Genomic DNA, 26,090 nt, shown 5'->3' with positions numbered 1-26,090 from the left:
AGATGAATCGTATGCACACATTATGAACACGTTGTAGTCTCTCAGCTAAGAGTGAACTTACATTAGTTAGCAAGGAATCGCCATAATCAGAATGAGGCATTACAAGCGTCTGAATAAGATTCTTTTCTAGGTTAAGTGATAGAAATTCTTTCATATGAAACATCGACTTTCCATGCTGGACATGGGTTGAAATCCAGGCATGTTCAAATTAAATTTATAGTAGATGAAGATTGTGTTTGGAAATTTTTTCTTTGTGTACTACAGCTTTTCCTACTGTATTCCACAAATTCTCATCTGTCGAGTCTTTCATCCACTAGTGTAGAGTATCTTCTGGCTTTGTACCAGTCATTTTGGAAAGAAATTGAGTTAGAGAGATATTAAAAAAGATAATAAATTATAAAAATGAACTAGATCATAGTAGAAATGGAGGTATCTTGTCAAACTGAACTTTTCAAGTATATTAATAGTAAATAAAATCATAATCATGTAAAGAAATGACATTAAAATATATCGATCATATTTAGATACTAAAAGGAAAGCAGAAAGTAGGAAAGATTGGAGAATGCTGGGTTTGCAGTGAAAGACCTGCCCTTGGACAGAAAACTATGAATTAATGAATGAATTTAAAGAGAATGTAATGTAGAAGATATCCCTAAAATTATTTTACTGCTATAAATCTACCATTACAATATAGAGTTCAAGACAAAATGTTGGATGAAAATTTTGAAGATTTCTAATAAAGACTGGTTCTGACATCTGTAAAGTGTGCAACAACAAAGAAGTCTTCCTCTCACAGTGCAATAGGTGTCATTGTTCATCATTTTGAAAGTACTCTCAGTGATGAGTGTTAAAATCTGCGTGTTTACTTTGGATAGTGTTCCTTATTAGTACAGAAGATTGAAAGGACTTTGAAGAGACTGCTGAAAGTTTTATTGACAGATCCATCGACTTAGACATTTTATAGGAAACACTGGGATATCAGCATTTTTGTGGGAAATCTATAATCAAGAAGAAGAAAAAGAATCATTGTCTGGTTTTAAAATTTTTCTTGTATATTATTAATATTATTACATTTTCAGGTAGATTAACAACATTCAAATTAGTTTCCAAGATCATCATTTGTTTGCTGCTAATTATAGGGAAGGTAATCCTCTTAGCCACCACTTATAAATTAGCACATGGTTCACAAGATCCATTGCCCAGTCCTTGTGACTGTTGTCTATTATTACATATCTGACTCTTGTGAACTAGGCTTGAAACTCTCCTCACTCAATTTATTTACATCAGTGTCATTCTTGACTTTTAGCACCTAAAATTCTGAGCTCTAGATATTACACACTTTCCATCTTAAAAATTCTTGTTGCCCATGAAAAGTCGAAAAAGGATTGGCATGACTTTTTAAATAACCCTCGCATTTAATGTTTATACAGGGTGATTCATGAAATTCTCCCCCCGTTTATGGAGGTGAGTCCTGAAGTTATTTGGAACAAAAAATGTAAGTAAAATAATGGGATCACATTCATAATTATGGAGTTACAGTAATTTGAAAACAGCAGAAAAAAATTTTTATTTTAGGATTTCACTAACAAAAATGCAAAAAAATAATTAAAGTATACAAACAATTGATTGTTTATTTATCAGTTTCTTTCATTTAGAGTGGATTTAAATCACATTTTCGAAATTACTTCCCTGAATCTCAAGGCAACAGTCCGCACTTGTGTGAACCGCACATGTAGCATTTTGCAGCTTCACACATTTGTTCCTTATTGTCGTCGTGGCATCCAGAATGTGTTGAAGGAACTTTTCGTGTGTTTGTAACCCGATATATGATGTCTTTCATCCATCCCCAGATCCAGTAATCTAAGAGTGCACATAGTTATGGCAACAAACATGTCTAGCGCTCCATTCACTATGATGCGTTTCGAAAATGTGTTGCAACTCCGTAATTATGAATGTGATCTCATTAATTTATTTACATTTTTTGTTCTAATTAATCACAGGAATTACCTCCATAAACCGAGGGAGAACTTCGTGAATGACCATGTATTTTGGTGTATAAATAATTTTGTCTCAGGCTGGCATAGACATATATGAAGAGATTTGTTCTTGTGATGTTAAAATAGATAATAATATCTAAACTTGGAAGTTAATAATTGATTAATGGGAGTGGCAATAATTATTATGTTTATGGTGTTTAATGTGTGAAATCTTCTTGTAAAAATATCCTTCATTTTTCTTTCTTGAAGGGTGAACTGTCTAATGCTGGAACAGCTGGTGGAAGGTCACTATCAGCAGATATAGCAGATTGGAATCCTTTTGAAGATTCTACACCATTCAGTCAGATGACAGAGGATCATATTTTTGGAGCAGAATTTGATAAGATACGAAGAGGTTCTCAAAGTAGTAAGTATTATGTATTTGACTTTGACATTTTTTCAGGACAAATGTGATTAGTACTGGCATGGTTGAGGGATAGTGAGCAAGATTTGGACTCTGAGCAAAACTGTGCTGGGATGTGAGTTCGAGTCCAACTTGGGTCTTTTTCCGAGATTTCTTTCAACAGTAAGGCTAATATCACGTAATTCCATAACGAATCCTTGGACTCATTTCACCAAAGTATCATCTTGCTAGCACTAATTTCATCAATGTTAAATAACTGTGCAGTTGATGCAGCATCATTAATTTACATCTGTTGATTTTCTGTTCCTTCTCACAATAATTTAGCATTATCTATTTGAATAGCTTTGCTTCTTTTACAAAGTTTTTTTTACACACAGGTTTTCAAGTATAAAGTCATTGACCTTACAGAAAGTTTATTTTTGTTTATTTATATTGTAGGTATTTCCAATGTCAAGAGTCGAGAGAGCCTTGTGATGACTTACACAGACTTGGCTGAGGACCCCTTCAGTTCAGCTCCATTTAATTTACCAGGTAGGTCGAGATCAAAAAATAAGTGGGGTGTCCTCCTACGGAGTGACCCGCGAGGTTTCAGGTGTAGAATTACATCGATAGAGTTCATGTGGTGAGAACAGAGTAGTTTTGACTGAGAACATTCGAAATAAAAATTTTGAACAAGTTCAAATTTTAGAGTTCACACATGGTATACAAGAGTTGACAGAGATATTGTATGTTAGTTAGGCTCGAATTTGATTACTTATGATGTGCAAGGCATCGGTTTGCTGTGGTTGTGGAGCTGTGTGACCACAGTTTTGGTAGCCCAATGTGTGGCTTCCCTCCACTTCCATTAGGAGCGCAGTGTGCGAACGAGACTTCTACAGTTGTGTACCCACTTCCTTCCTCCCTTCATGACATTCACAATTTTCACTTCATCTGACTCAGTGACAACAATGTTTGTGCGTTACACATTTTCATTACGTTCAACTCTGGGATGTCACTTCTGAGGAACGATTGGATTGATGTTATATATGTTTTATCCAATTACTTTCGAGGAACATATTTTACAAGAACAGATCTTATGTAATTACCATAAACTGAATTAGCACATTTAAAAATAAGTGTAGTATGATAATATAATTCAATCGTTTTGCACCTAAAGTCTCCTAGAATTAAAATTATTTATAGTGCAACAATATGTTAACTACATGGTTGTACATCCGTAGGCTAGACTGGTACCATTATTCAATGGCTACATTTATTATCTAATCGTCATAATGCACTGAATTATTTTTAGAATTGATGTCGGGTATCAAAGTTGAAAAAGTCTTTTCGAAATATAATTTTTTATATTAACATATGCATTGAAATTTAAAGTTACAGTATTTAAACTCTTGTCAACTGGACTACAGAAGCTGTTTAATACTGAAACATGGTGACGGTGGTGATAACATGGTGATGACGACAATGATTGTTGATGATAATGATAATTTAGATTATTGTGCCTCTCTGCTGTATGGACATATGACTGTGTTCTTAAATCAATACATGTGGGATGCAGGTACTAATAGTATGGTCATAGAGTGCGAATCAAGATCCTTCTTGAGGGGTGAAACATTCAACCAATTTCTCCCGTTATTGGCTGACAGTTAGGAAGGAGGAGGTGAATAGTATATTGTGTCACTCTTCAAGATTGATGCATGCACAGACCAACGGAGTTTCCTAAGTTGTTCCCCTATAGCTATTTCCTTCTCTGCCTACTTTTTTGGCGATTATGATGATGAATCCTGTTCTGAGATTCAGTGCAGGTCAGATTCTATTTGCCTCATACGATAGGAAAACATAAGTATGGAAGTAGTTACGATAGATAAAGATGGTGATAAAATGACAAAATGAGCCCAGGGTTTCGCATTGCTCTGACAAAGTCTCAGCCAGGTAATATGGCTTAATCAGGATTCAATCCCAGGCTCACTAGTTTTGCAGTCAAGCACTCTTGACTACTATTCCAAAGAGATGGACTGTTTGGGAAATCGAATATCATTAAATAATTCTAAAGGTATTGATTAAAAATTACAAAAATATAACAGAATGAACAGAAAAATTAAATAACATTTTGGCAAACATAGGTCAACTGGCACTAAATAAAGGTACGGTCACACGTCGCTACTTTTGCAGCGATGCAGTACAAAAAACTGCGCAACTCTCGTACTGCGACGTGTGAACAACTGTGCAACCCGAAAAGTAGCGGATGCCGAACATGCTGCTCGATACTTTTTCATGCTGCGTGCAGCTAAAAGTAGCGACGTGTGAACGAGGTTCTCAGGGTTGCAGCTGCAGCATTTTTGATATCGGTTTTGTTGAAACTTTTGCTGCGGTTGCGACCAGTGTTGCCACCCATATGTGCCAATGATACTGTTATTGTTTGGATGTATTTTAATGTTAGATGTGATGAAAATAAATTATTTGTAACAGTTATTAAATGCACAACACAGTCTGAGCATATTTGCTGATGATATAATTCATTTTTTTTTATTTTTTGTAGCGTAGTTTCAAACAGGAGGGTTGCCAACATTGATTATGTGAATATGCTGTTGTTTATCATTCAAGTATATAGGCGTTTTTAAAAGCTTTATAGTAAAAATAATGCCAATTTCTGAATACTAGTTTGGACAGAAAAGAAAATAATAGATAACTAAGCTTTTGCATGAGTTTATTAATAATGCGAACATAACCACAAAATGTATATTGAGAAGTCAACACGGAGATGGAAACCTGCAGCATGACTGCGGCTGCAAAAGTAGTGCCTTTTGTGTGAACAGACTCGCAACCTCCAGTTGCAACTTTTGTAGCACTCGGGTTGCACAGCACGAAAAGTAGCATGCAGCGCGCTACTTTTGGCTTACGTGTGAACACGACACGCAACTTTTGCAGCTGCAGTACAAAAGTTGCGCAGCAAAAGTAGTGATGTGTGACCATACCTTAATATACCTACTGTATGAATACATTTACACTAACTTAATATTTGTTCTTAACCTATATTACTGTGATGAAGCGAAACTTGGGTTGTAAATAAAAGTGATGCAAAAGACTGGAAGCTGCACAAATGAGGTTCTTGAGACCTATGTGGCTTTGCTAGTTTAGAGACAGAAAAATACGTATCTGGGAGACCATCGAAGTTCATATTATAGTAGAAGAAATTAATTTACAACAACAAAACTGAAAGACCACGTCAGTAGAATGAGTATAGGAAGATCTCTCAAACAAACTAGACAATTGGACGAAGAGATTTTAGGTGACCAACAAATAGATGGAATAAGCAAAAGTACCTTCAAAATCAGTAGTGGAACAGGACCTAGTGGACTTAATCCAGAACCGATGATGATAATGATTATGATATGTAGTTTAATTAACATTATGTAAAAGTTTTGATAAAGAAATGTTGATTTATGTAGTTATCATTTAGAAGAGTATTACACTATTTATTTAAATTTCCTCTGTTGTGATAGTAGAGATAAATCTAAATGTTCACCTTTCACAAAGGGCCAACGTGGTATTCGTTTTGACGATTTAATAATTTATTTATTTGTTCATTCTATTTTTCCAGCTTCCAAACATGGCAACAAAGAGAAACAGACACCAAAGAAAGCACCGACAGGAGGTAAAATATAACAGTCTATTTACTAACTACTTAGTAGTGTTTATATCTCTCTATTACATTAGGCCAGAGATACCTCTGATATTATGAAGTTATTCCATGTAGTTGGAATGGAAAAAGAAAAAGCTTAGCGATAGTAATTTTCCTAAGAGAGTTAATGTTTTCTCTCATATCATAGGGCTATTGAACTTGCAACTATGTTTTGTTCTAAAAGTGAAGGGGGGGTCAGTTGCTTTGTTATGCACATATTGTTGCACAATGTTACATGATAACGTAAACAGCTGTTCTATGACTGGACTTGACTGAATAATGCCATTTTATTCAGGGGTTGTTAACATATTTTTATTTTACATACTAATTACTACTGCAGTTATAGTCAAGACATGGAGATAAATATTACGGGAACCTATAATGCATTGAGAACAATTTATCATATATAATCTTCATTTTACACATGCTTATAAGACGTAACTCAAGTTTTTGGTTTTTATGTTCCTTTCATTTTATGTGCTTACAGTTTTGGATAGTACATATGTTATTGCCATTTTATTGGTTCTGTCTCTTGGAAGGTTTGGTATGAGTGGATATCTTCATGAGTGCATGTGCATGTAATTCAGAATTGCGCATATCAATTACTGTATAAAGCTGTTCATTTATCAACATGTTCCAATTTGCTACAGATTGCTTTATATTGGAGGTAGTTATGTAGTATTTTCAGTTGGTAAATACTACAGTAGTATTTTTTTACATACAGCCATTTGAAAACAGATTATATATGATTCTATAAGTATCATTCAAAATAGGATGAAATACTTCAAGGTAAAGTTTTCTTTCGTATGGTCACATTACGCGAGATTTTTCATGTATTTTTTCTTGTTATGGTTTCGCATTTAAGTAAGAAAAAACCAAAGATTGGATTTCACAAACATAGTGACCAAGTAAAGTTGTTATAATTTTATTGTTTCTAGTTGTTAAAAATCTTACTTTATAATTAAAACTGATTTGTTGAATTTCTATTATTTCCTAAACCGTCGCTATAAATAGTTTCTTGTTTTTTTTCTAGCATTTTTCATTGTTCCTGATTTACTTGATATGCATGCAGAAAGGCAATTAGTACCACGTGCTTGGCAACCCCTGGATTAGTTTGTGGCTATATAAAAAGAAGCTCAATGTAAATTATATTGGAAGAGGCGAAAGCACTTTGATTTTCCAGTGCTTCACTTCTCTCTTTGCTAACACTGTGTTATGAGAATTGCGACTGAAAAGAAATGTCATGCAGTAGTGAGAATTGTTATGAAAGTTCTGTACTTGAATTGGAATTACAAAGTTGGCAAAAATGGTGTTTTTTGTTGCTAGGAACAATTTCATGATGTGTTCCATATTGTTGTTTAGTCAACTCTTCGAAGACAGGTCTGGACCCCACAAGTGACACCAACAAAGCATTACTCATGAGGCAACTAGGCCAGGAGATAATGGGGTAGGGTGGTCAGTTCCTTTCCCCCTTCATTGCATACATTGGTGACTAGTAACATATTACACCATTCGGACTTCAGATGTATACAAACAATTGTTCTTCCTATGACACACATTGTCGAGTGAGATGTACTGCCTGATACTAAATGTACATTCGATATTGTGTAATACATTTTTTAATTTATCTCCTGAAATACAGTATCAATGAACAAAGTTACAAGCAATGAACTTACTATGAGATTATTTCTATGACTAGATGTACTTTGGATGTTACACATCATAATATGTCATACAGTTTATTACATTATTTTTCATCTCTGCAAAGCTGAGTAATGTAAAAGGATTGTGAACTATTGCTAAGCACTTATCAGTTATTTATCTTTACATCTGGTATATCTTTACTTAGAAATGCACAGGACATCATCAGATGTATTATTAATAAATTTGGTTGGTTTCTTATGCCAGATGTTTGCTGCTGAGTTGACTGGCTCTTTACTTTCTTCTTATACGAAATATAGAAGGAAAGTATTTTAATGCTGCAGATAATCGATTTTGTTATTTTCAAAAAAATAAAACGAAAAGATACAGACTTTAGCAAGCTTGATATGAAAAACTAATTAAAGTTGTTTTTGACCAATCTCTGCTGTCTGTTGTGTCTTTGTATATCAGTTTCTCTTCAACTGTTGGAACATACTTTGTTCATATTTGGTATATACAACACTGCACCTAGAAATAATGCACATTGTGTTAAGATGGTGTTCTGTGGTAGCCTTTGCCTCTACTGGCATTCTACTATGGTAACAGTTTACAGTTATGGTATGAGTGAATGATGCAAGACAAGTACCTGCCATTTTGGGGGAGGATTAAGTACAGTGCATTAATTTTTTTTTTTTTTTTTTTTTTTTTTTTCCAAGTTTTAATATATCATAGAAATAACGCAAAATAATAATTTGCTCAAAAATGCAACAGTTAATTTTCTACAGGTTCCCAAATGAAAAAGAATAGGTCATATGCATCCATAATATTTTGTCAAAATAATTAATTGTTTATTGACATGGACATGGATCATCTTCACAAATACTCAAATCTGAGATCATACCATCTGGATTCAACATCAACATTATACTGGGAAGCAAGAAGGTGATTGGAGGTCATCCAAGAGCCTGCACAATAGGGAACTGTTTAGAGACTTTTTCCTCCAATCATAAACTTCAGACGATCATTTTTTATAATGTGATTTAAATGCATACCATTTGGATGGAATATATAATATTGATATTGTTATGCAAGTTGAATTTCTAGATATTTTTCCGACTCTTTTATTATTATTTTTTTGTATTACATATTTTCTATACAGAATTTATGTGCTGAAGTTATTGGTATCTGGATAATAAGTTTGTTTTTTCCAATAGATTTATTTCCTTCTTCTTTTGTTCAGTTTTGGGCATACTGTAAGAGAGTCAAACTTCATATTATTTAACATAGTGCTTTCAGCCCCATCGGTACTTTATTGCTGTTGAAATAAAAAAATGTTCATGACATTTATTTTTATCCTTAATTTGTTTTAATTTTTGTTGATGTGTTTATTAATTGTTGTGTTTAATGGTGAAGCAATTTTGAATGTATCATTGTTACGGACAATATAATTTACTTATGTTTTAAATTAGTAATACTTGAATTTCCTTACATAGATTTATTCGCTATATTATATTAGAACTGTGTTCAGGGCACAGCTGGAAAGCACCATTTTTGCTAAAGTGATTCCTACTTCAATTTATGGAGTGTAAAATGTGTGGGATTAAACATTATTGCAAGACATGGTCACTGTGGTGTTCCATGAATTCGGAGTGCTCATGTAAAAGATACTTATGAAATAATATTGTCCTTCCATATTTAATATGTTGAAGACTGCTGCATTTGACAGTGTCACATATCTAGAGAAAACAGGTTTTAGTCATTATGATAAATGTATATTTTAATTTTAGATATGTTGTTTACTTAATTTTGTTCCTAAGATATTTTATAGAGTATAGTTGTATACATGTATGAATTCTTAGGGAAAGGGAGAAGTAAAATAAAAAATTTATATATAATATATAAACATCTATATTACAAAGTATTACAATATTTTCAATTTAATTTTGTGGGTTACAAAAGTTTCAGTTGTAAGAAGCTATATATATAATAATTTTTCAGAAGTGTATGTAGAGTACATAATGCATTATACTACATTTTGTAGTCGAATATGAAATTCCAGTTGAATCTGATTATTTTGCTCATCACATTATGAGTCTGAGTGCGAACATCGATGTTTACATGTGTGTAGATGTTGCTGGTAATAAACTTTCCATGCATAAGTGAGAGATTGCATTATTTGGCGGACCTTGGCAGTGTGATATCTGTTACTGTTATAATTATATGACAGCTCATGGTAATTTATAGTTGTTGAGTTGTAGAGCAATAGCTTTTCGCTGGAGACATTGATATAAATCTCACTGAGTCCAGTAGGATTTTGTGGTGGGCAAAATAGATACTGAAAACAAGGGGTACTACCATTTCCCTGCTGTCTATTCACTATAACGAATTATGAGGAATCAGTGGTATGATAGGGTGAAAAAGGGTTTTAGGAAATCAATCAACATTGATGTTATCAAAACTGAGATATACTTTTTATGAAATAAGATTCAAAGCTGATGTGGCATCCCTTTAGAAGTTTGTAATTTATTTGAAGAAAGCTGTCTAGATAATTTATTGAATTCTTTATGGATGTATATACCTTCAATTCTGTACACATACATACATACATACATACATACATACATACATACATACGTGTTCTGCCCATGGGCAGGTCTTTCACTGCAAACCCACCATTCTCCAATCTTTCCTATTTTTCTGTCTTCTTCTTAGTCACTGCATATGATCCGTACACATTTTTTTTTTTTATAAAACCTGTCTTACATTTTTACTGTTATGTCTTACGAATACTATACAGATAATTTGTTCAGCATAATTTCATATTTGACCTTCTACAGCATTTGTAACTCGTACGAGGTAATCCCTGGCATAAGCAACCCACAGCGCATATTCTTTAAGGTCGTTTTTCCTATTTTATACGGAAAGTTATTGACCTTAGCAGAGCATGCTTGACGTGCAATATCTCCTGGTTCTATAGGCGTTTGGACACCCATGTTCTACAGTATTTGCTAATTACTTATATGGCTTTTAAAATTCAACATAACAAAATTCAATTTTAAGATACATTATGGTTCAACTTACAATCTACAATGGTCAGTTTCTGATCAGTCTCCGTGATGTTTAGCAGTAACATTATGAAATGTGTCAGGAAAAATTGTTAGTGCAATGAACTTGAATCTTTTCGAAAGCTCTTCAGGAACTTAATCTAGATGGAATAGCTCGACACTTTGTAAGTGTACAATAGAGTCGTGCACAACCAGTTGCCTGGCGCTGTAGTCAGTATGCAAAGCTCTTCCGTCTCACATAGTGTCTCAGTGTTCGGTTTAAGAAATATGTGGTTCTTTCTCATTCTTTGTGGGTGGACAGCAAAGGCAGACCACATTAAACCTTGCAGGAATTCAGAGAGCCTTTGCAAGGACATCTTCCATTTAATTGGTAATACTTTCTCTCTCAGTACATTCAATCAATCAAATCATCCATCGATCCATCCATCGACTCAATGATTCATTCATCCATCAATTCATTGATTCATTCATCTATGGATTCACTGATTGGTTCATTGATCGATTGATTAATTTATTAGTTGATTCTTTGATTGATTCATTCATCCAGGTATTACAGTTGTGTATCTTCAAGAACAACAACCTGCAACCTGTATCATGAAAGTACAAGCATTAGAATTTCAGAGTACTTTTCTTTTTTGTTAATAACACTGTCTTCTTAAAAAATTATGTTAATTAAATAAGAATTTAGCTGTTTAGAGTAATTAAAAGGAATTATAATATATTTACAACTACTGCTTTAGAGGTATGCATTTTGAGTTTAAAGTGTAAATGCTACACTAGAATGTATGTACTTACTTATTTGCTCTTGTCTTTAGTAAGTAATTGTAATTTATTCTATTTTTGCATTTCTTTATGCACCAATTTCATATTACACATTACACTTATTTCTTCTGTTGTTACTGGTGTCCATTTGTTCATTTATGTACTAGTTAAGAAAATAAGTGTATTAAAGTATCCGATCAATTGTAGGCCTATATCCAAGCAAACACATTTTTTAACAAGAGAAAGTAAATTTCCTTCAATTGTTACTCCATTTGTGTACTCAGAAAATGTCAGTTTCATATATGAATGAAGTTCGCTTGATGTTCTGTCTAGCCTGCAAAACATAAGGGGTAACTGGTTGAAATTCGAACATTTGGTTTGATGGTCGACCTTGACAGAGGTTCTCTGACCAGTCGAATCTAAACCAGTTTTAAGCACTATTCTGCAGCTCTCTAGTGTGCAATTCTTCTCAAAGTAGGCTATAATGGATTGTTAATATACATACATATTCACCCACTTTTTTTCTGTGTCACTCACTCACTCACTCACTCACTCACTCACTCACTCACTCACGTACGTACACAACCAGCAGCTACTAGATATTAATTCGATTTTGGGGTGAAATGTAAGCTCATTGTATGTTATCCTTGTGGATTTTTATGTTCTTGTAAATATTGTCACATTGTTCACACACTTTTGTTTCTTTGATAATTTTTACGACCTTGTAGAAGTCCTTAGTGCTTTTGCAGGAGTGCTGGGATCTTCTCCTATTTCTCATGTGTTATCTGACTTCGCCATCAGAAACTTCTGCAGTCTTGTAGATTTTACACTCTGTAGTCACACAGGCTGCAGAGGCTTTTTTTCGAAAAGCTAATTGGGCCAAAAAAAAAGCAAACAAAAATTGTCTAGAACCTTCGTTTGGAGCCAGAGTTCTGTTACATAAAGCAAAATACAGTACTGGACCCCTAGCTTTAATTTCCATTTATTCTAAAAAATTCATTGTATCCAACAGAGTTAGGACCCATAAAACGTGGATTTAATAGTTAACATGTAATTACCGATAAATATTATCTTCAGCTCTCATTCAGGGGCCGAGTTGGTTTAAATGTAGCAAAATTAAGACGTGGAATCTCCAACTCTACTTATCATGAACGAAGATTTTTATTGTTGTTAAAAATCCATTAAATTCACCAGACTTAAAACATGAACGCAAGATTTAATGTTAACATCATGTAATCGCCATTAACTACAAATTCATTAATATTATGAGAGACTGCAATCAAAGCTTTCTTGTTGCATTTGATTGTTATATTGGGGTATATTGTGTTAGCCAAACAATGTAAACAATCTCTGATGCATGGGAATGCAGGTAAAAGAAGTATGTGTATGCATTGATACACATATATGCATACTAATTCTGTGCATGTGCAAGTGCGTATGTATGCATATTTATATAAAACTGAAAATAAATTACTTCCATGATGGGCCTATTGTGTGCTATGATTGTAAACCGGTCTTGAGTGTCTGACTTACGGCCGGAACAAGAATTTTTTGTTGTTAATGATATTGTTATATTACAGTGTCGATTATATGTATATATTGCTTCAGTATTCGTTTTTATTGATGAATTATATATGTTTAAAATGGCCATGTCTTGATTGTATGGGATAAATAAAATTTTACATATTAGAATTAAGTTTTTCCCTTCCAGCAGAGTGGCCTATTACTAACATTGTGGGCCTAAATGAAATAACACCAATCATTCAAATCGCAAGTAAAACACCAACAAATTTTACTTTTTTTCTTATGTGTATACCTTATGATTAGACTGAGGATGTTCGTTTAACAAAAACCATCAAAGTATGCATGCAAACGTGATAGAAAAAGTGTCAAAAAATGCAATAAAAATATGCAACAAAAATTTCTGAATTGACTCCTTAAACAATCGTAGGGCCTACATTGATTTTGGAGTACATATCACAGTTGAAACTAAGACAAAAAGAAAACTGTTAAAGTGCTGTGTAGTTAATTGCTATATGTTTGTTACAAACTAATCTACTATAGAATTTCATTTCCCATAACTTTTATTACAATAAACAATCACATTTTTTTTAAATTTTCTACAGTCATATGCTTGTGTTTGTCTGCAAAAATAATTTTGTGCTGAAAAGGATCTTTGAACATCACTAGATATGACAGGACAGTATTTAAAATGTGACACAAGTGACACTTCTTTTTCACTTAAATTGCTATCACATCTGATCAGCATCTTTATTTCTTTCAGCCTTGCTAACCCTGAATTTTCCAACACAGTTTCAACAGTTTCAATTTTTTTTGTTTCAATGGGAGGCATTCTAATTCCTCTATTTCTGCAGGCAGAAAACCAAAATGAGACCATATTTAGACTAGACTTCCTCGTAGACCACTAAGAAATGAGTGTTACAAAATGGAAATCCAACAAAGATGAAAAATGTAGCAAAAATTTGCAAAACATGCAAAGTAAAACAGGTTCATATGACTCTGTATTTTATGAAATGAAAAGATAACAAGTTCTAAAATATGCCTCTTCAATTAAAACCTGCGTGAACATCCTCAGTCTACTTATGATATACAGGTGTCTCATTTCAGTGTTGTCAGAATGTTACAATTTAGTGCTTGAAGAGAGGCAATTAATTATGCTGGAATGCTTACAACATTAATGCTTCAATAAGGCAGTTGGTGATGCTATCTCATCACTTACTTTGGAAGGTTGGCACTTCAAAATGTTTTTACACATACAGTATCTTCTGAGTCTGTCAATGTTAGTCATTTGTTAGCTTCGTTACTGTGTATGTTTCAGGAGAAATTGTGATTATATTGTCATATGTTTATGGAATTTTTGTTTCTTTAAAACCATTATAACACCATAAATGATCAAATTTTGCTATGAAAAGTGAGTTGGTTTTTCTCTCTCCATGCTTCTTTCAACGAGTAGATGGATTATTCATACCAAGAGTCTAGGAATGTTTTGCAACTTGCGAAGTGGGAGTATAGTTTTGTTCTTTTTTTTTTCTTCTATCACATGAAATAGCAACAGCATAGTTTGTATTTCCATTCTTTTCATGTATGCCATACACCATATAATGTGACAGGGGTTATAGCTGAGAGTCATGTTAAGTTTGTCAGTGTGTCTTAGATTTGACAAAACCTCAGTGTCACACAGTACTGAAAGAAGGACTGCTGAATGTAGAGTTTGCCCGACATTCATCTCATATATGATGAAGCTGCTTACAGTTGCTAAATAGCTTTCTCAACAGTGGTTAGCAAACAGACACTACCATATATGAAAGATGTTTGCTTCCATTGGTTGCTGAATATCCACAGTGTCAATGCTAGAATTTAAAAAGTTTAATGGCACTAGGTGAAGGTTATGATGTCTGTTAATACAGGGTGAATTAAGTGGTTGTGCTCAAACTTACGGAGCATATAGAGTAATCTGTGTGCAACATTTATGGAATAGGAAACCATGGGTTGGGAAGTAATCCTGAGTCAGTACAAGGTTATGAATGTTAGGAAGTACCATATTTGCTCGCTTACTTTGCGCCACCATGTATTTTACGCATCCTAAATTTTAAAGGATTATTTTGAACTTTAATATTGCTCTGTGTATTTTCCGCACACATTTTACGTACAATTCTTTTTCAGTGTAGTATGAATTTTCCTTCCCTAAATTCCATTGCCAATACTTGCATTCTACGGCATTGTTCATTGACCGTACCCAACTCAACTACCTGCTTCACAAAGAAACCCTAAATACATTACTTCAACACTGATGCTTGTCCTTGTAAATTACCCCTAAGGGCAGTGTCTGTGAGAAGTTTTACTGTTTAACAGGTATTGTGCAGTGCGTCACAGCAACATGAAGAATGCATTGATCAACCACCTATAGGCCTATAAACTCGTACAGTGTGCTTAATTAAAGACTACCCTTTGAGAATGCTATGTCTGCTATGTACTTTGCATTCATTATGATTCTCATTTACCTAATTTAATTATTATTTATAATCCAAGATTACAAGTAATCTTGATGAGAAAAGTACCGTATTCTTAATTACTATATACTTGAATAAAGCCCAGATCAAGAAGTCTAAATTAAAAAATTCGCATATTTTACGCACCCCAATTTTTCAAACAGCCAAAATAGATTAAAAAGTGCGCAAATTACGCGAGCAAATACAGTACATGATGAACAACTTACCAATGAAGTAATAATACTGTATTGAACAAAGAGGCAGATTATATATCAACGTAACAATTAATGTTGAATAGAACAGTACGGTACATTACAGCAAAAGGTTTTCGAAATGACAACCACTATTTTGATTACAGATATTGCATCTTCTAAGGAAATTCTGGCGCATATTCTCAAATGTCCCAGTATCTCGCAAATCACATCAGATGATGCAAGTATCCTGGCCACTGACTCGGATGTTGGATTAGAAGAGAAACTCTAATTGCATGGTCAACCCACTCTCTTGATTTGATGCCTCTTGTTTATTTCTTATATTGTCTTATCATGAGGCATTGGTAGACGATTCAGAAATGTTAGTGGCCAGGATACTTGCGGCATCTGATGTGATTTGGGAAGATGCCTGGAATATTGGGAGAGTATGCCAGAATTTCCTTAGAAGATACAATGTCTGTATTGAAAATGATGGTCGCCGTTTCGCGAACCTTTTGCTGTAATGTACACTCTACTATTCAACATTTTGTTACATTGATGTATAAGCTGTATATCTACTTTGTTCAATACAGTATTATTATTTCATTGGTATGTTGTTCATCATGTACTTCCTGACACAAGATTATTCCCTAGACCATGGACTCCTATTCAATACTAATAATTCCACAATTTGGGACATCTGGCCAATATCTACGGCTGACCACTAAGATCCAGAATACAAAGCAGAGATTAAATTGAAAATAAGATACAATATGATTTGCGGAGAGAATACAGAACAATGATAAATTTAGAAATAAAGTACAATTTGATTTCAGAGAAACATGAGATGAAAGTACAATTAAGAGTAATGAAATGAAGTAAAAAAAAATAATATTACGTAGTGTTATACAAGTGATTGTGTAAAATGGATAATGAATTTCTCAATACCATGAGACAAATTTTGTTAATGTCCCCATTATAAAATTTAAGAGAGGGGAGAATGGTTTTGGTTAACTTAAATGAAGTTCCCCTAGCGCCAAAAAGAAACCCTTTCACGTCCCATGTATTAATATTAATTTTGTATCTCTCACTGAAGTGAGGAATACATGGATTGTAAATAGACTTCTTTTCATCGTTAACATTATTGGCTTGTTGATCATCCTTCTCAAAATGGACAGTGGGGTCAAGAATGAGGCTTCTTTGATTCCGGCAATCGATGGCTATAATGTCTGCTCTTCTTGTTGACCCATTCTCAGCCAAGTAGTGCACTTCTTCGTATTGTATTTGGACCATTCTATATGCTTCGTAAGTTTGGGAATAACTTTAGATTCACTCTGTATATCTGCATTTGATAAGATATTGATGTCAGTACTGAGATGAGGATCACACGAATCCATAAAGCTGGTTATAATGTCAATAAATCTGCACGACTTTACCAGCAGTGATTTCTGAGTACACATTATTCTAATGAAGATTCTGTTTCTGTAGATCACCTGCCTAGTTATTTGTTTATGAAATTCAGTTATTCCGAGGAGGGACTGGTTGTTATCTATGATTCTAATCTGTGACGACAGATATCTTTGAGAGGTTATTTCAGAATGTATTATCTTACTTACTGTAGTGCTTGCTTCAGTATTGCTAATTGTTACTTTGAACAGTTCCTGTAAGTTAGAAAAATATTTTTGTAACAAAATTAACATTGTGTGTATAATGCCAGTGAAATGTCCATAAAATTAGGTAATTAATCATAAAGCTTACAGAAATGCTCCTTAAACTTACCGTCATTCACTTCACTTCACTGCACTTCGAAGTTTCAAGGCCTTATGAAGCCTTCAGTAAGCTGCTCTATTAATACATTTCCTATCAAAATATTCATATGTTATGGTTCTCTAGTATCTGTCATTTTGTCACTTTGACCTGAGACACTCTGTAGTATAGTATACATTTATTGCATTGTTATTTCATTGTTGCTTTATCTTATATTGCGATTATTTCCTTTAACCAAATTTTTGGATACAGAAATATTTCAGGTATTTTATCCTGTAACTAATAAATCAAACGTAACTCAATTTTTTTTTTATCATAATATGAAAATAGTTTTGTTGAACTGAATAGTTGAATGAATTGGGTGCTATTTCTGTAGTAAAGAGGAAGGTTATACTTAAAATATTTGGGGACCACTTGGTAAAGTTTGAAGTGATTAGTATGTTATATACAGTATACAGATGTTTGTAGTATGGAAATTGGTGAATGATTGCAGATATATCTTGATTCTGATTTGGGTTAAAATGTAATTTTGAAGTGTGTTAAATTACGTTGGTGTTGACAGTCAAGTTGCAATTAATAGAAAGTTAAGAACGTAATTAGTTTTAATGTATTTTGTTTCCTTTAATTTTAATTACAAGAATGAAATAATATTGATAAGTTTGATATATAGGTTATTTTGTTGTAAGTTATTGGAATACAGGCAATATTATAAAATTATGTTATAGTATTATAATTACGTATTCAAGAAGAAATCATTTCAAAACAAATTGTGTGGTTAATTATTTTAGTTTAGTTACCACAAGTCAAAGTTACAATTCAGTTTTTGGAACCATAAAATGATCGTAACTAGAAATATATTTAAATGCATGTGGGATTCATTTTGTTAGATCCTCCATGTTTGTAAATTTAACTAACATTTAAAATGAAAATTCTACAAAACGTTCAATGGTGAAGAACTTGATAAATAAATTGCATTGTAATCATAATGTACAGACTTATGGTACTATGCGGTTAATAGGGATTTGAAAAGGAAAGTTACTCATGTTTTGTACAATAAACTGACGAGTTAATTTAGGGAGTGGTGTAATCATGTGTAATTTTTGTAATGTCATATTTTCTGTGCAATTTTGAACTCAGTCATTCCATGTTACATACATGCATTCACACACACACAATGCATAATTCTAGTCATTTGTATTTACGCAGTAAACATCAGTAATACATAGTCAATTAGGAGACATTTGTGTAATATTGAACTCTTTAGGGTCAGAAGTTTACAGTCTACAATTTGTCTTCCATGACATACCATACACTGTACGTTTTATTTTGAGTAGGAGGTCTTGTTATGCTACTGCGTAAATTCATGTCATCTATTTACCTAGACAGAAACTTGTTATGTTTTAATTTATAGTAACTGATTGTTTTCTTATTCATTTAGAATAATAATGTCTTATTTGAGGGTGTCTGGTATAGACATGCGTAGGTTTTATTTGATATTTGACAGCGAGAACATTATTATTTGATAAACAATGGCAATGAGAAATTCAGTGTTATTGTAGGTAGGTTAATTGTACATACTTTCTCATCATTACTGGAAGTTGGTTATTATGACATCAAAAGATTATAAATAATGATAAAGACTGATTTAATTTTAAATAACATTTTTATTTTATAAATAAAAATTGTTAGGTCACTAAGTTCATGGACTCACTGCTGCCCTTACTCCACCTTACCCTTGCACTATAATCGACATTATGTGAATGTGTGACTATTACCTTTTTGTATAATATTTTATTTGAATTATTGATCGGACATTTTTCGTATTTAGAATTTACAAATTGACTAAAGTCTCAGAACTTATACTAAACTTGTTGTTTAAATTCTCAGAACTTTCAAGTTATTAGATTCGTTAAAACGTATAGAATCCACAAAATTATAGTTTTCTTAAAATGGTTATAAAAATTTCCTTCTTGAATTTTTCCTTGCATAAGAATGGTCAAGAATAATTGTAAATGGCTCCTATGCCCAAATTTTATTGATTAAAGTAGTGTTGTTTTTCTGTTAACATCTGCGTGAAATCAAAGAATTTTTCATATCAAAATTATAGAACTTGAGACAATCTATAATCCATACCATATTAGACAATATTAATTTTAAAATGAGTTTCATTTAAGTAAAAAAATACCACACAAGCATTGTGGGTCTTAAAGGTGTGTGTGTGTTCTTTTCTTCATATGAGTTTCTTATAAATTGACTTTAATAGTTTACTCTTTAAAATGTGTAATGCGGAAGTATGTTCATTTTATCTTCCTGTGCTAAGTTTTACTTCTGTCGTATATGAAATTGATAAATTCATCATACGGAGCCAAGGTTTATGTTCTGTTACTTCTGTTTACCATTTTATATACTTATTATATATTTTAAAATCTTAAAGCAATTAAAGTCAACCAAACATACTCAATTTAGATAAAAATGGCTCGGATTTTTACACAGTATCTATAAAGGTGTGTACTTATAATTTCAAATTACAAAATTCAGAAAAATATGCTGTTAAAAAAATTAGGGGGCCACTTTGAAAATTATTTAGACATAAGAACTGAAGAAATAAAGACAATTAGAAAAAATGAAGATACTGAAGATATAAAAGTAAAGCAAAAGGACGAAGAAAAGGGAGTAAGTAACAAAGAAGAATGAAAGAAAGATATTTTGAGCATTGTATTTAATTCATGAAGAAATTGTCATTCTTTGTATTAAATATTAGGCTGTACAAGTTACAAGTGCTCTTCTTCTTCTTCTACTGCAGAAAATGCTAAAAATTATTTTGCTTAGTGGAAATGGTAAAGTTATATGCATATTTTTTTTAATTAACATAATTAAGAAATAATTAATATGGACATGAGAGTTTTATAGGACAGGACTGAATAGTCTTATCCCACTTCTGTTAATATTAGCGAATAATAAAATAAACATGAATATTGTGCAAGGATTAAAAATGTAAACAATCATATTTCACATTAGTAAATACCAACTCAGCAACAACATGTTCCTGATTGCACATAACACATCTCCTCAACTTGAAAATTATCAACAAAGGTAGATAGATGATTTTTGGGAGATCCCTTGAACTTTGACAAGAGACTGCAACAGATTGTAAGGATTGTTTCGTGCAAGGATAGTGACGATAGATATGGAATGTTCCATTCTTATACTGTAAGTCTTAGCCTTTTAATGCTCCTAAACATGATATTAATTTTGAAAGAAGCGTCTATCATTTCTGTTTGTTCTTGCCATCTGTAAAACTGATAATTTTATGTCTTGAAGTTTATTTTTATAAATAGATCTTCTTTTTATTGGCATTTCATTCATTGAATATTTCTGAGAATACACAAATTGTACAGAATGAAATAAGTAACTGTTTGATTTGAATCATTCAAATCTCTTCTAATGAATTTTTTTGCTGTGATTTGCATAGGATCTACACATTTAATTTTATAAATACTTCGTAACATCGTCATTGCACTCACAGTATTCAGAGATTAATCATTTTAGTGCAAGAATTTGCAAAATCATTTTAAAATTCTTCCTTTACTCACTGGCTTTAAAATAGTTCAAGAAAAAATAAAACTACCTAACGAAATATTCTGATTTCGTCAACATTTGAGTATGTAAAATGTGGCATAACTAATTTTTCTGATGGTCACTTTCTTTTTACAGATTGTTTTTATTATTGTTGTTGTTATTATTATTATTATTATTATTACTACTACTTGTACTACTACTACTACTACTACTACTACTACTACTACTACTACTACTACTACTACTACTACTACTACTACTACTACTACTACTGCAATTGAAATATAAGAAATTGTACAATTTATTTTATGTCTGTGTAATCAACAAAATATTTTGATCATTACGAAGGAAGCAAAGTCCAATGTTTAAAGTGGGGGAGCCGAGGTTATTGGAGAAGTACAGAGCTAGTTTTCAGGAGAAAGAAGTCACCATGTTAGATTTTCTATATCTTTGCTTTCTCAGTGAGCCATATTTTTGTCGTCATATTTGATTAACTTGTAAACAAATCTGTGATAAGATGCAACTTCACTTCATACGAGAATAAGTCTGTGAGTAAAGGAATAAAGCTGAGAGGTATACAAGTACACTTGTAGGGTCTATAAAAAACTACTACAAATTAATTCAAGACACATTATGATGTATTTTTGGAGTCACTGATTTTGATAATTCTGTTTTGAATGGAAATTAATTATGCAATATGAAGTTTAGCAAAGCCAAATTACACAATATTCAAAAGTTTCAAAATTATTGGCAGCAAAGGTTGCTGTCTGTTATCTCTTTACTTAACAACATGTTCTGTACGTTCTTCCCACTTCTACCAGAGGTTTTTGGTAGCTCATATCTTAAGAATTGGACTATTAATGGAGAAGTTCTGAGTTGAGGTCAGTTGCTTTGTCATTTTTGTGCTTTTTACCATGTTGTTGCTGTAATTTATTTATGGACATATTTCTCGTGATCCTTTCCTTACTGCAGTGCCTTACTGTGAGCAATACTAGCTCATTAACCTTATCTCTGTTTATGTTCAAAGGCAGATTTATATCTCAGAGGGAAGTAACATTATGTTGCCAGCTTCAACCACTCAACATTCACACGTTTCCTCTCTTCAGAGAAGTATGTGTGTTGGTAGAGAGTGACTACTTTAGAGTTTTCTTTATTATAAATACCAAAATTGATATGCCATCATCTTCCTATAGTATTGATGACTAGCTTACAAAAGCTCGGTGATTTTAGATAAGCAAATAATTCTGAGATAAAATTGCTCATTTTAAAGCATTGCATTAGGGAAAGAAACAGTAACAGCATTTTTCAACTACAGTAGGACGTCGATAATCCGAATTGAAACTTGGAGTCATTTACATTTTCAGTTTGTTCAGATTATTGCATATATACAAAATATCACACTACTGCTCCCTTTGAAAATCTATTTAAAATCCCGATCTTGTTTAAATATTGTTAAGACTGCGTGCTTCTCTTTCAACGGTGAATAAGCCATAACTACAATGTGGTATAATGAAGTAAATAAAAACATTTAACAGTCACTTTGCATACTGGCGAAAGTCATTAAAATTAATCATTTATACTTGTCCTTTTTACAGACTAATTTGTTTCTTTGCTTAGAAATTCTCAGCAACTTCGACTGTGAGCTGGTCAATAAACTATCTTGTTTTATTTACTGTAATTTTCTTGTTCAAAACTTTGAAATATAATTGTTTGTCTAACTATGGCACGTGATTATGTTTAGAAATGATCATTGATTGCATTTCATTATTATCAGCAGGAAGCTGATTAAAGTAGAATGATTTTATAGCAGATTATGTGTTTACTATAATAAAATAAAGAACAGTATACACTGTTGTCCAGTCTCTAATATAAGTAGAAGGTAACTACTGATCTGCAATGCAAATTTTACCTAATCATGATTCATATGAGCATTAAGCTAATCCTTTGTAAACTGCCAGTAAGGAAAAAAGGAGAATGTCTACTGGTGATGTTAACTGGTGTTGCACAGGACAAGACCAGTGATGGGACTGTCATCTTAGTGCTTCTGGTCTCTTGCTTCTCTGTGAGTTATCCCCACGGAGAGAATTGTCACTTCCGCTCGGTTTAGTCATACTGGAAATTTTCTCCTCTGCCTTTTCTGTTGTGAACTACACTTGTTCCCTGAGCAAGGGACACTTTACTGGGTACTGTCAGTTGCACCAGCTGAGTCCAGGATTTTTTACAATATGTGCTCTTCCACTCCATTTTCTCAACTGGCATCGAAAGAATAAATGAAGAGGAATTGCCAAAGATTGTTACTTTTTAAATGAGGAGGAAGAAGAAGAAAACCATGAAGGCCAAGACAAAGAAGGGAAGGTATTTTCTGTAATGAAAACAGACCATTAGGCCTAAGGTTTGAAGCTGATGGTGATGATTTATTATTATTAATGGAGAAAAATTCACTCCGTCACTGGGAATCGAACCCAGGAGTTTCAGCTCTACACACTGAATGCTCTGTCACTGGGCTATGCCAGGACTCCATTCACAGCACCAGACCAAACTCCTCTCCTTGGTTTTCCTTTGGTTGTGTGATGATGATATTTCATTTGATACTATGAAGGTACAGTAAAAAACCTCGTTCAAATAATTGACATTCAGATTATTTACATTTTATTGCATGTTAAAGATAGGAGAAACATATCTACAAATTACAGCAGTATCGAAATGTAAACTAGTATGATAAAAAAAGAGAAGACAAAGCTGACTGCTGTCGAACTTTGGAACCTCCATTGTCTGACACTCAAGTTCTGAGCTATGAGAGTTTCCTGACAGAAATGGCAAGAAGGTACACTTATTAAGTAAAGATGGCAACTTTTGAACATAATATAATTTGACTTTGCTATACTTAATTGTACATTAACCCTTAGTCTAAACAGAATCATCAAAATTAGTGATAACAAAAGCCTGTTTTCGTTTTGTCAGCATAAACCAGCATGCTTCATTTAAATCATTTTGCAAATTTGTTTGATAAAAATTACATTTTGTGTTACGTGAAATTAGTAAGAAAATAGAAAATGCATTGATTATACTTTCACTAACGTGTTATTTCAGTTTCTTTCTCATTTGAAAAACCTGTGAGTAAAGTTCATTGCAATATTCAAACATGAGAGAGGAAACCGAGGCATTACAAATTTCGTCTTATTTCAAATGAAAAACTTATCGCAAGATATGTGCTCAAATCCTTAAACAGTTTAAAATAGTGTCCTGCAATGTTCGAACATGAGAGAGGCAACCAAGACATTACAAACTTAGTCTTATTTCATATGAAAAACTAATCACAAAATCTGTGCTAAAATCCTTTTACTGTTAAAATATGAAGGAGTAGGTGTGGAGAACAGCGAATATTTTTATAACAAGGAGAAACAAACATGACAGGTCTTCTTCTGCAGAGCAAACATCAGTGAATATCAAACTTCACCATAGTCGACAAAACTGAATCCAGAATAGTGCTTGTGACGCTAATAGTATTTTCATCATCCATAAATAGTTACACATCTATTGTTAATTAGCAACTATGATTTATATGAATTTTATGTGAAGAATGTAATTGCAGCTACTTTCTGTCTGTAAAATTGGTATAGTAACAACTGTCATGGTTTTTTAAAACAATGTGATTTACCTACATATATGTACGTGTATTTCTGTGAATGTTTAATCATATTTTTGTAATAAAAATTACCTGTCCTTACATGTAAATAAAACTTCACAAGATTTGTTCTAAAATTCTTACACAGCTAAAAGCATAAAGAGTTGGGAGGGGAGGGTAGAAGAGGCCAGCGAACTTGAAAGGGCAAGTTCAGACAAGCTGGACAGATCACAGATCAGCTTTTTCAAAGCAGACATCGGTTCTTGTCACGCTCGACAAACTTGAACTGAACATAGCGCTTGAAATGCATGACACTAATCTGTACCATATGATCAGCAAGACTTTCGATTTATATAATTGCCTCTGTTTATTTTCTTATTCGAATTACGCTCATTCAAGGGAAATAATTTTTCTGTTTTATGAACTTTATTATTGCCTTACATTTGCGACTATCTACTTTTGTTATGTTAAACATGGTTTTTAACAAAGGTTTTATTTTTATTTATAGCTCCGTTGTACATCATCCGTCATTGTGTCATGCATATGTGGCATATATTCAATGTACATTTTAATATGCTGTTTAAACCACTTTTATTTATAATTCTTTTTATAGACTGTGATTCTAAAATCTGGTAGTTTCTGTAGTTAAGGGAAACTTTGCTGCTGATGTATTGAAATACTTATAGTGTGTGTCTGGTTTGGAGAAAATAAAGGGAACAGGACTGCACTCAGTCCCATAGAAATTGAAAATAAAATTGGCTTGAATATATATTTGCGATTTATTTTAAACATTTATGAGCATTCTTTGAAGGATTATAATAACTGATTAGATGAAGCCTGTAGCAATGAATTATAGTGAAACAGAAGTTGTTCATAGAGTCCTAGAAATGTCATTACATGGAAAGTAACCTACTTTATTTTCATTTTCTTTCTCCTATTGTATAATATATAGGCATTCGTATTGCAGTCAATACAATGAAGATTTCGGTTCGTTTTTCTACGTAGTACGTAGTTATTTTCCAATAGTTGTGTATTTTATTGTGATCTTCTTTCCAAATTTTATTACACGACTTTATTTCTGCATGATAAATGGAACTTTTGACGTAGACCTACTTTTTTTTGTGAGTTTGTTAACTTCTGAGATTGGACTTTCAAGTAGAATAACACTATAACACCTATAGTATTAGCACCAACTAGCCAATAAATTCATTGATTGTACAGAAATAGATACAAACTTAATAGGTATTAGTTCTAAAGAAGTCAAAAACACAATGAAAACATTAGAAGAGAAGCACCCTGCAATGCAGGAAATATTGAGTAGCCAAAACACATAAAATTGGAGTTTTGATATTTTATGCCATTTTTATTTGA

The 26,090-nt window shown here is 32.7% G+C and overlaps 1 protein-coding gene across 1 annotated transcript in view; it reads left to right on the top strand.

Moving 5' to 3' along the window:
- Nucleotides 1-26,090, top strand: part of LOC138710744 (uncharacterized) — a 112,938-nt gene that overhangs the window by 54,448 nt on the left and 32,400 nt on the right. Inside the window, exons 11-13 of the mRNA XM_069841834.1 lie at nucleotides 2,247-2,403; nucleotides 2,839-2,931; nucleotides 5,999-6,052. Coding sequence (XP_069697935.1) covers nucleotides 2,247-2,403; nucleotides 2,839-2,931; nucleotides 5,999-6,052 — 304 coding nt within the window. The remainder of the gene's footprint in view (nucleotides 1-2,246; nucleotides 2,404-2,838; nucleotides 2,932-5,998; nucleotides 6,053-26,090) is intronic.

This window comes from Periplaneta americana, chromosome 12 (assembly GCF_040183065.1).
Source record: "Periplaneta americana isolate PAMFEO1 chromosome 12, P.americana_PAMFEO1_priV1, whole genome shotgun sequence".
Taxonomy (NCBI): Eukaryota; Metazoa; Arthropoda; class Insecta; order Blattodea; family Blattidae; genus Periplaneta; species Periplaneta americana.
The sequence above is the reverse complement of the archived record's forward strand: the minus strand, read 5'-3'. Positions and strand labels throughout refer to the sequence as shown.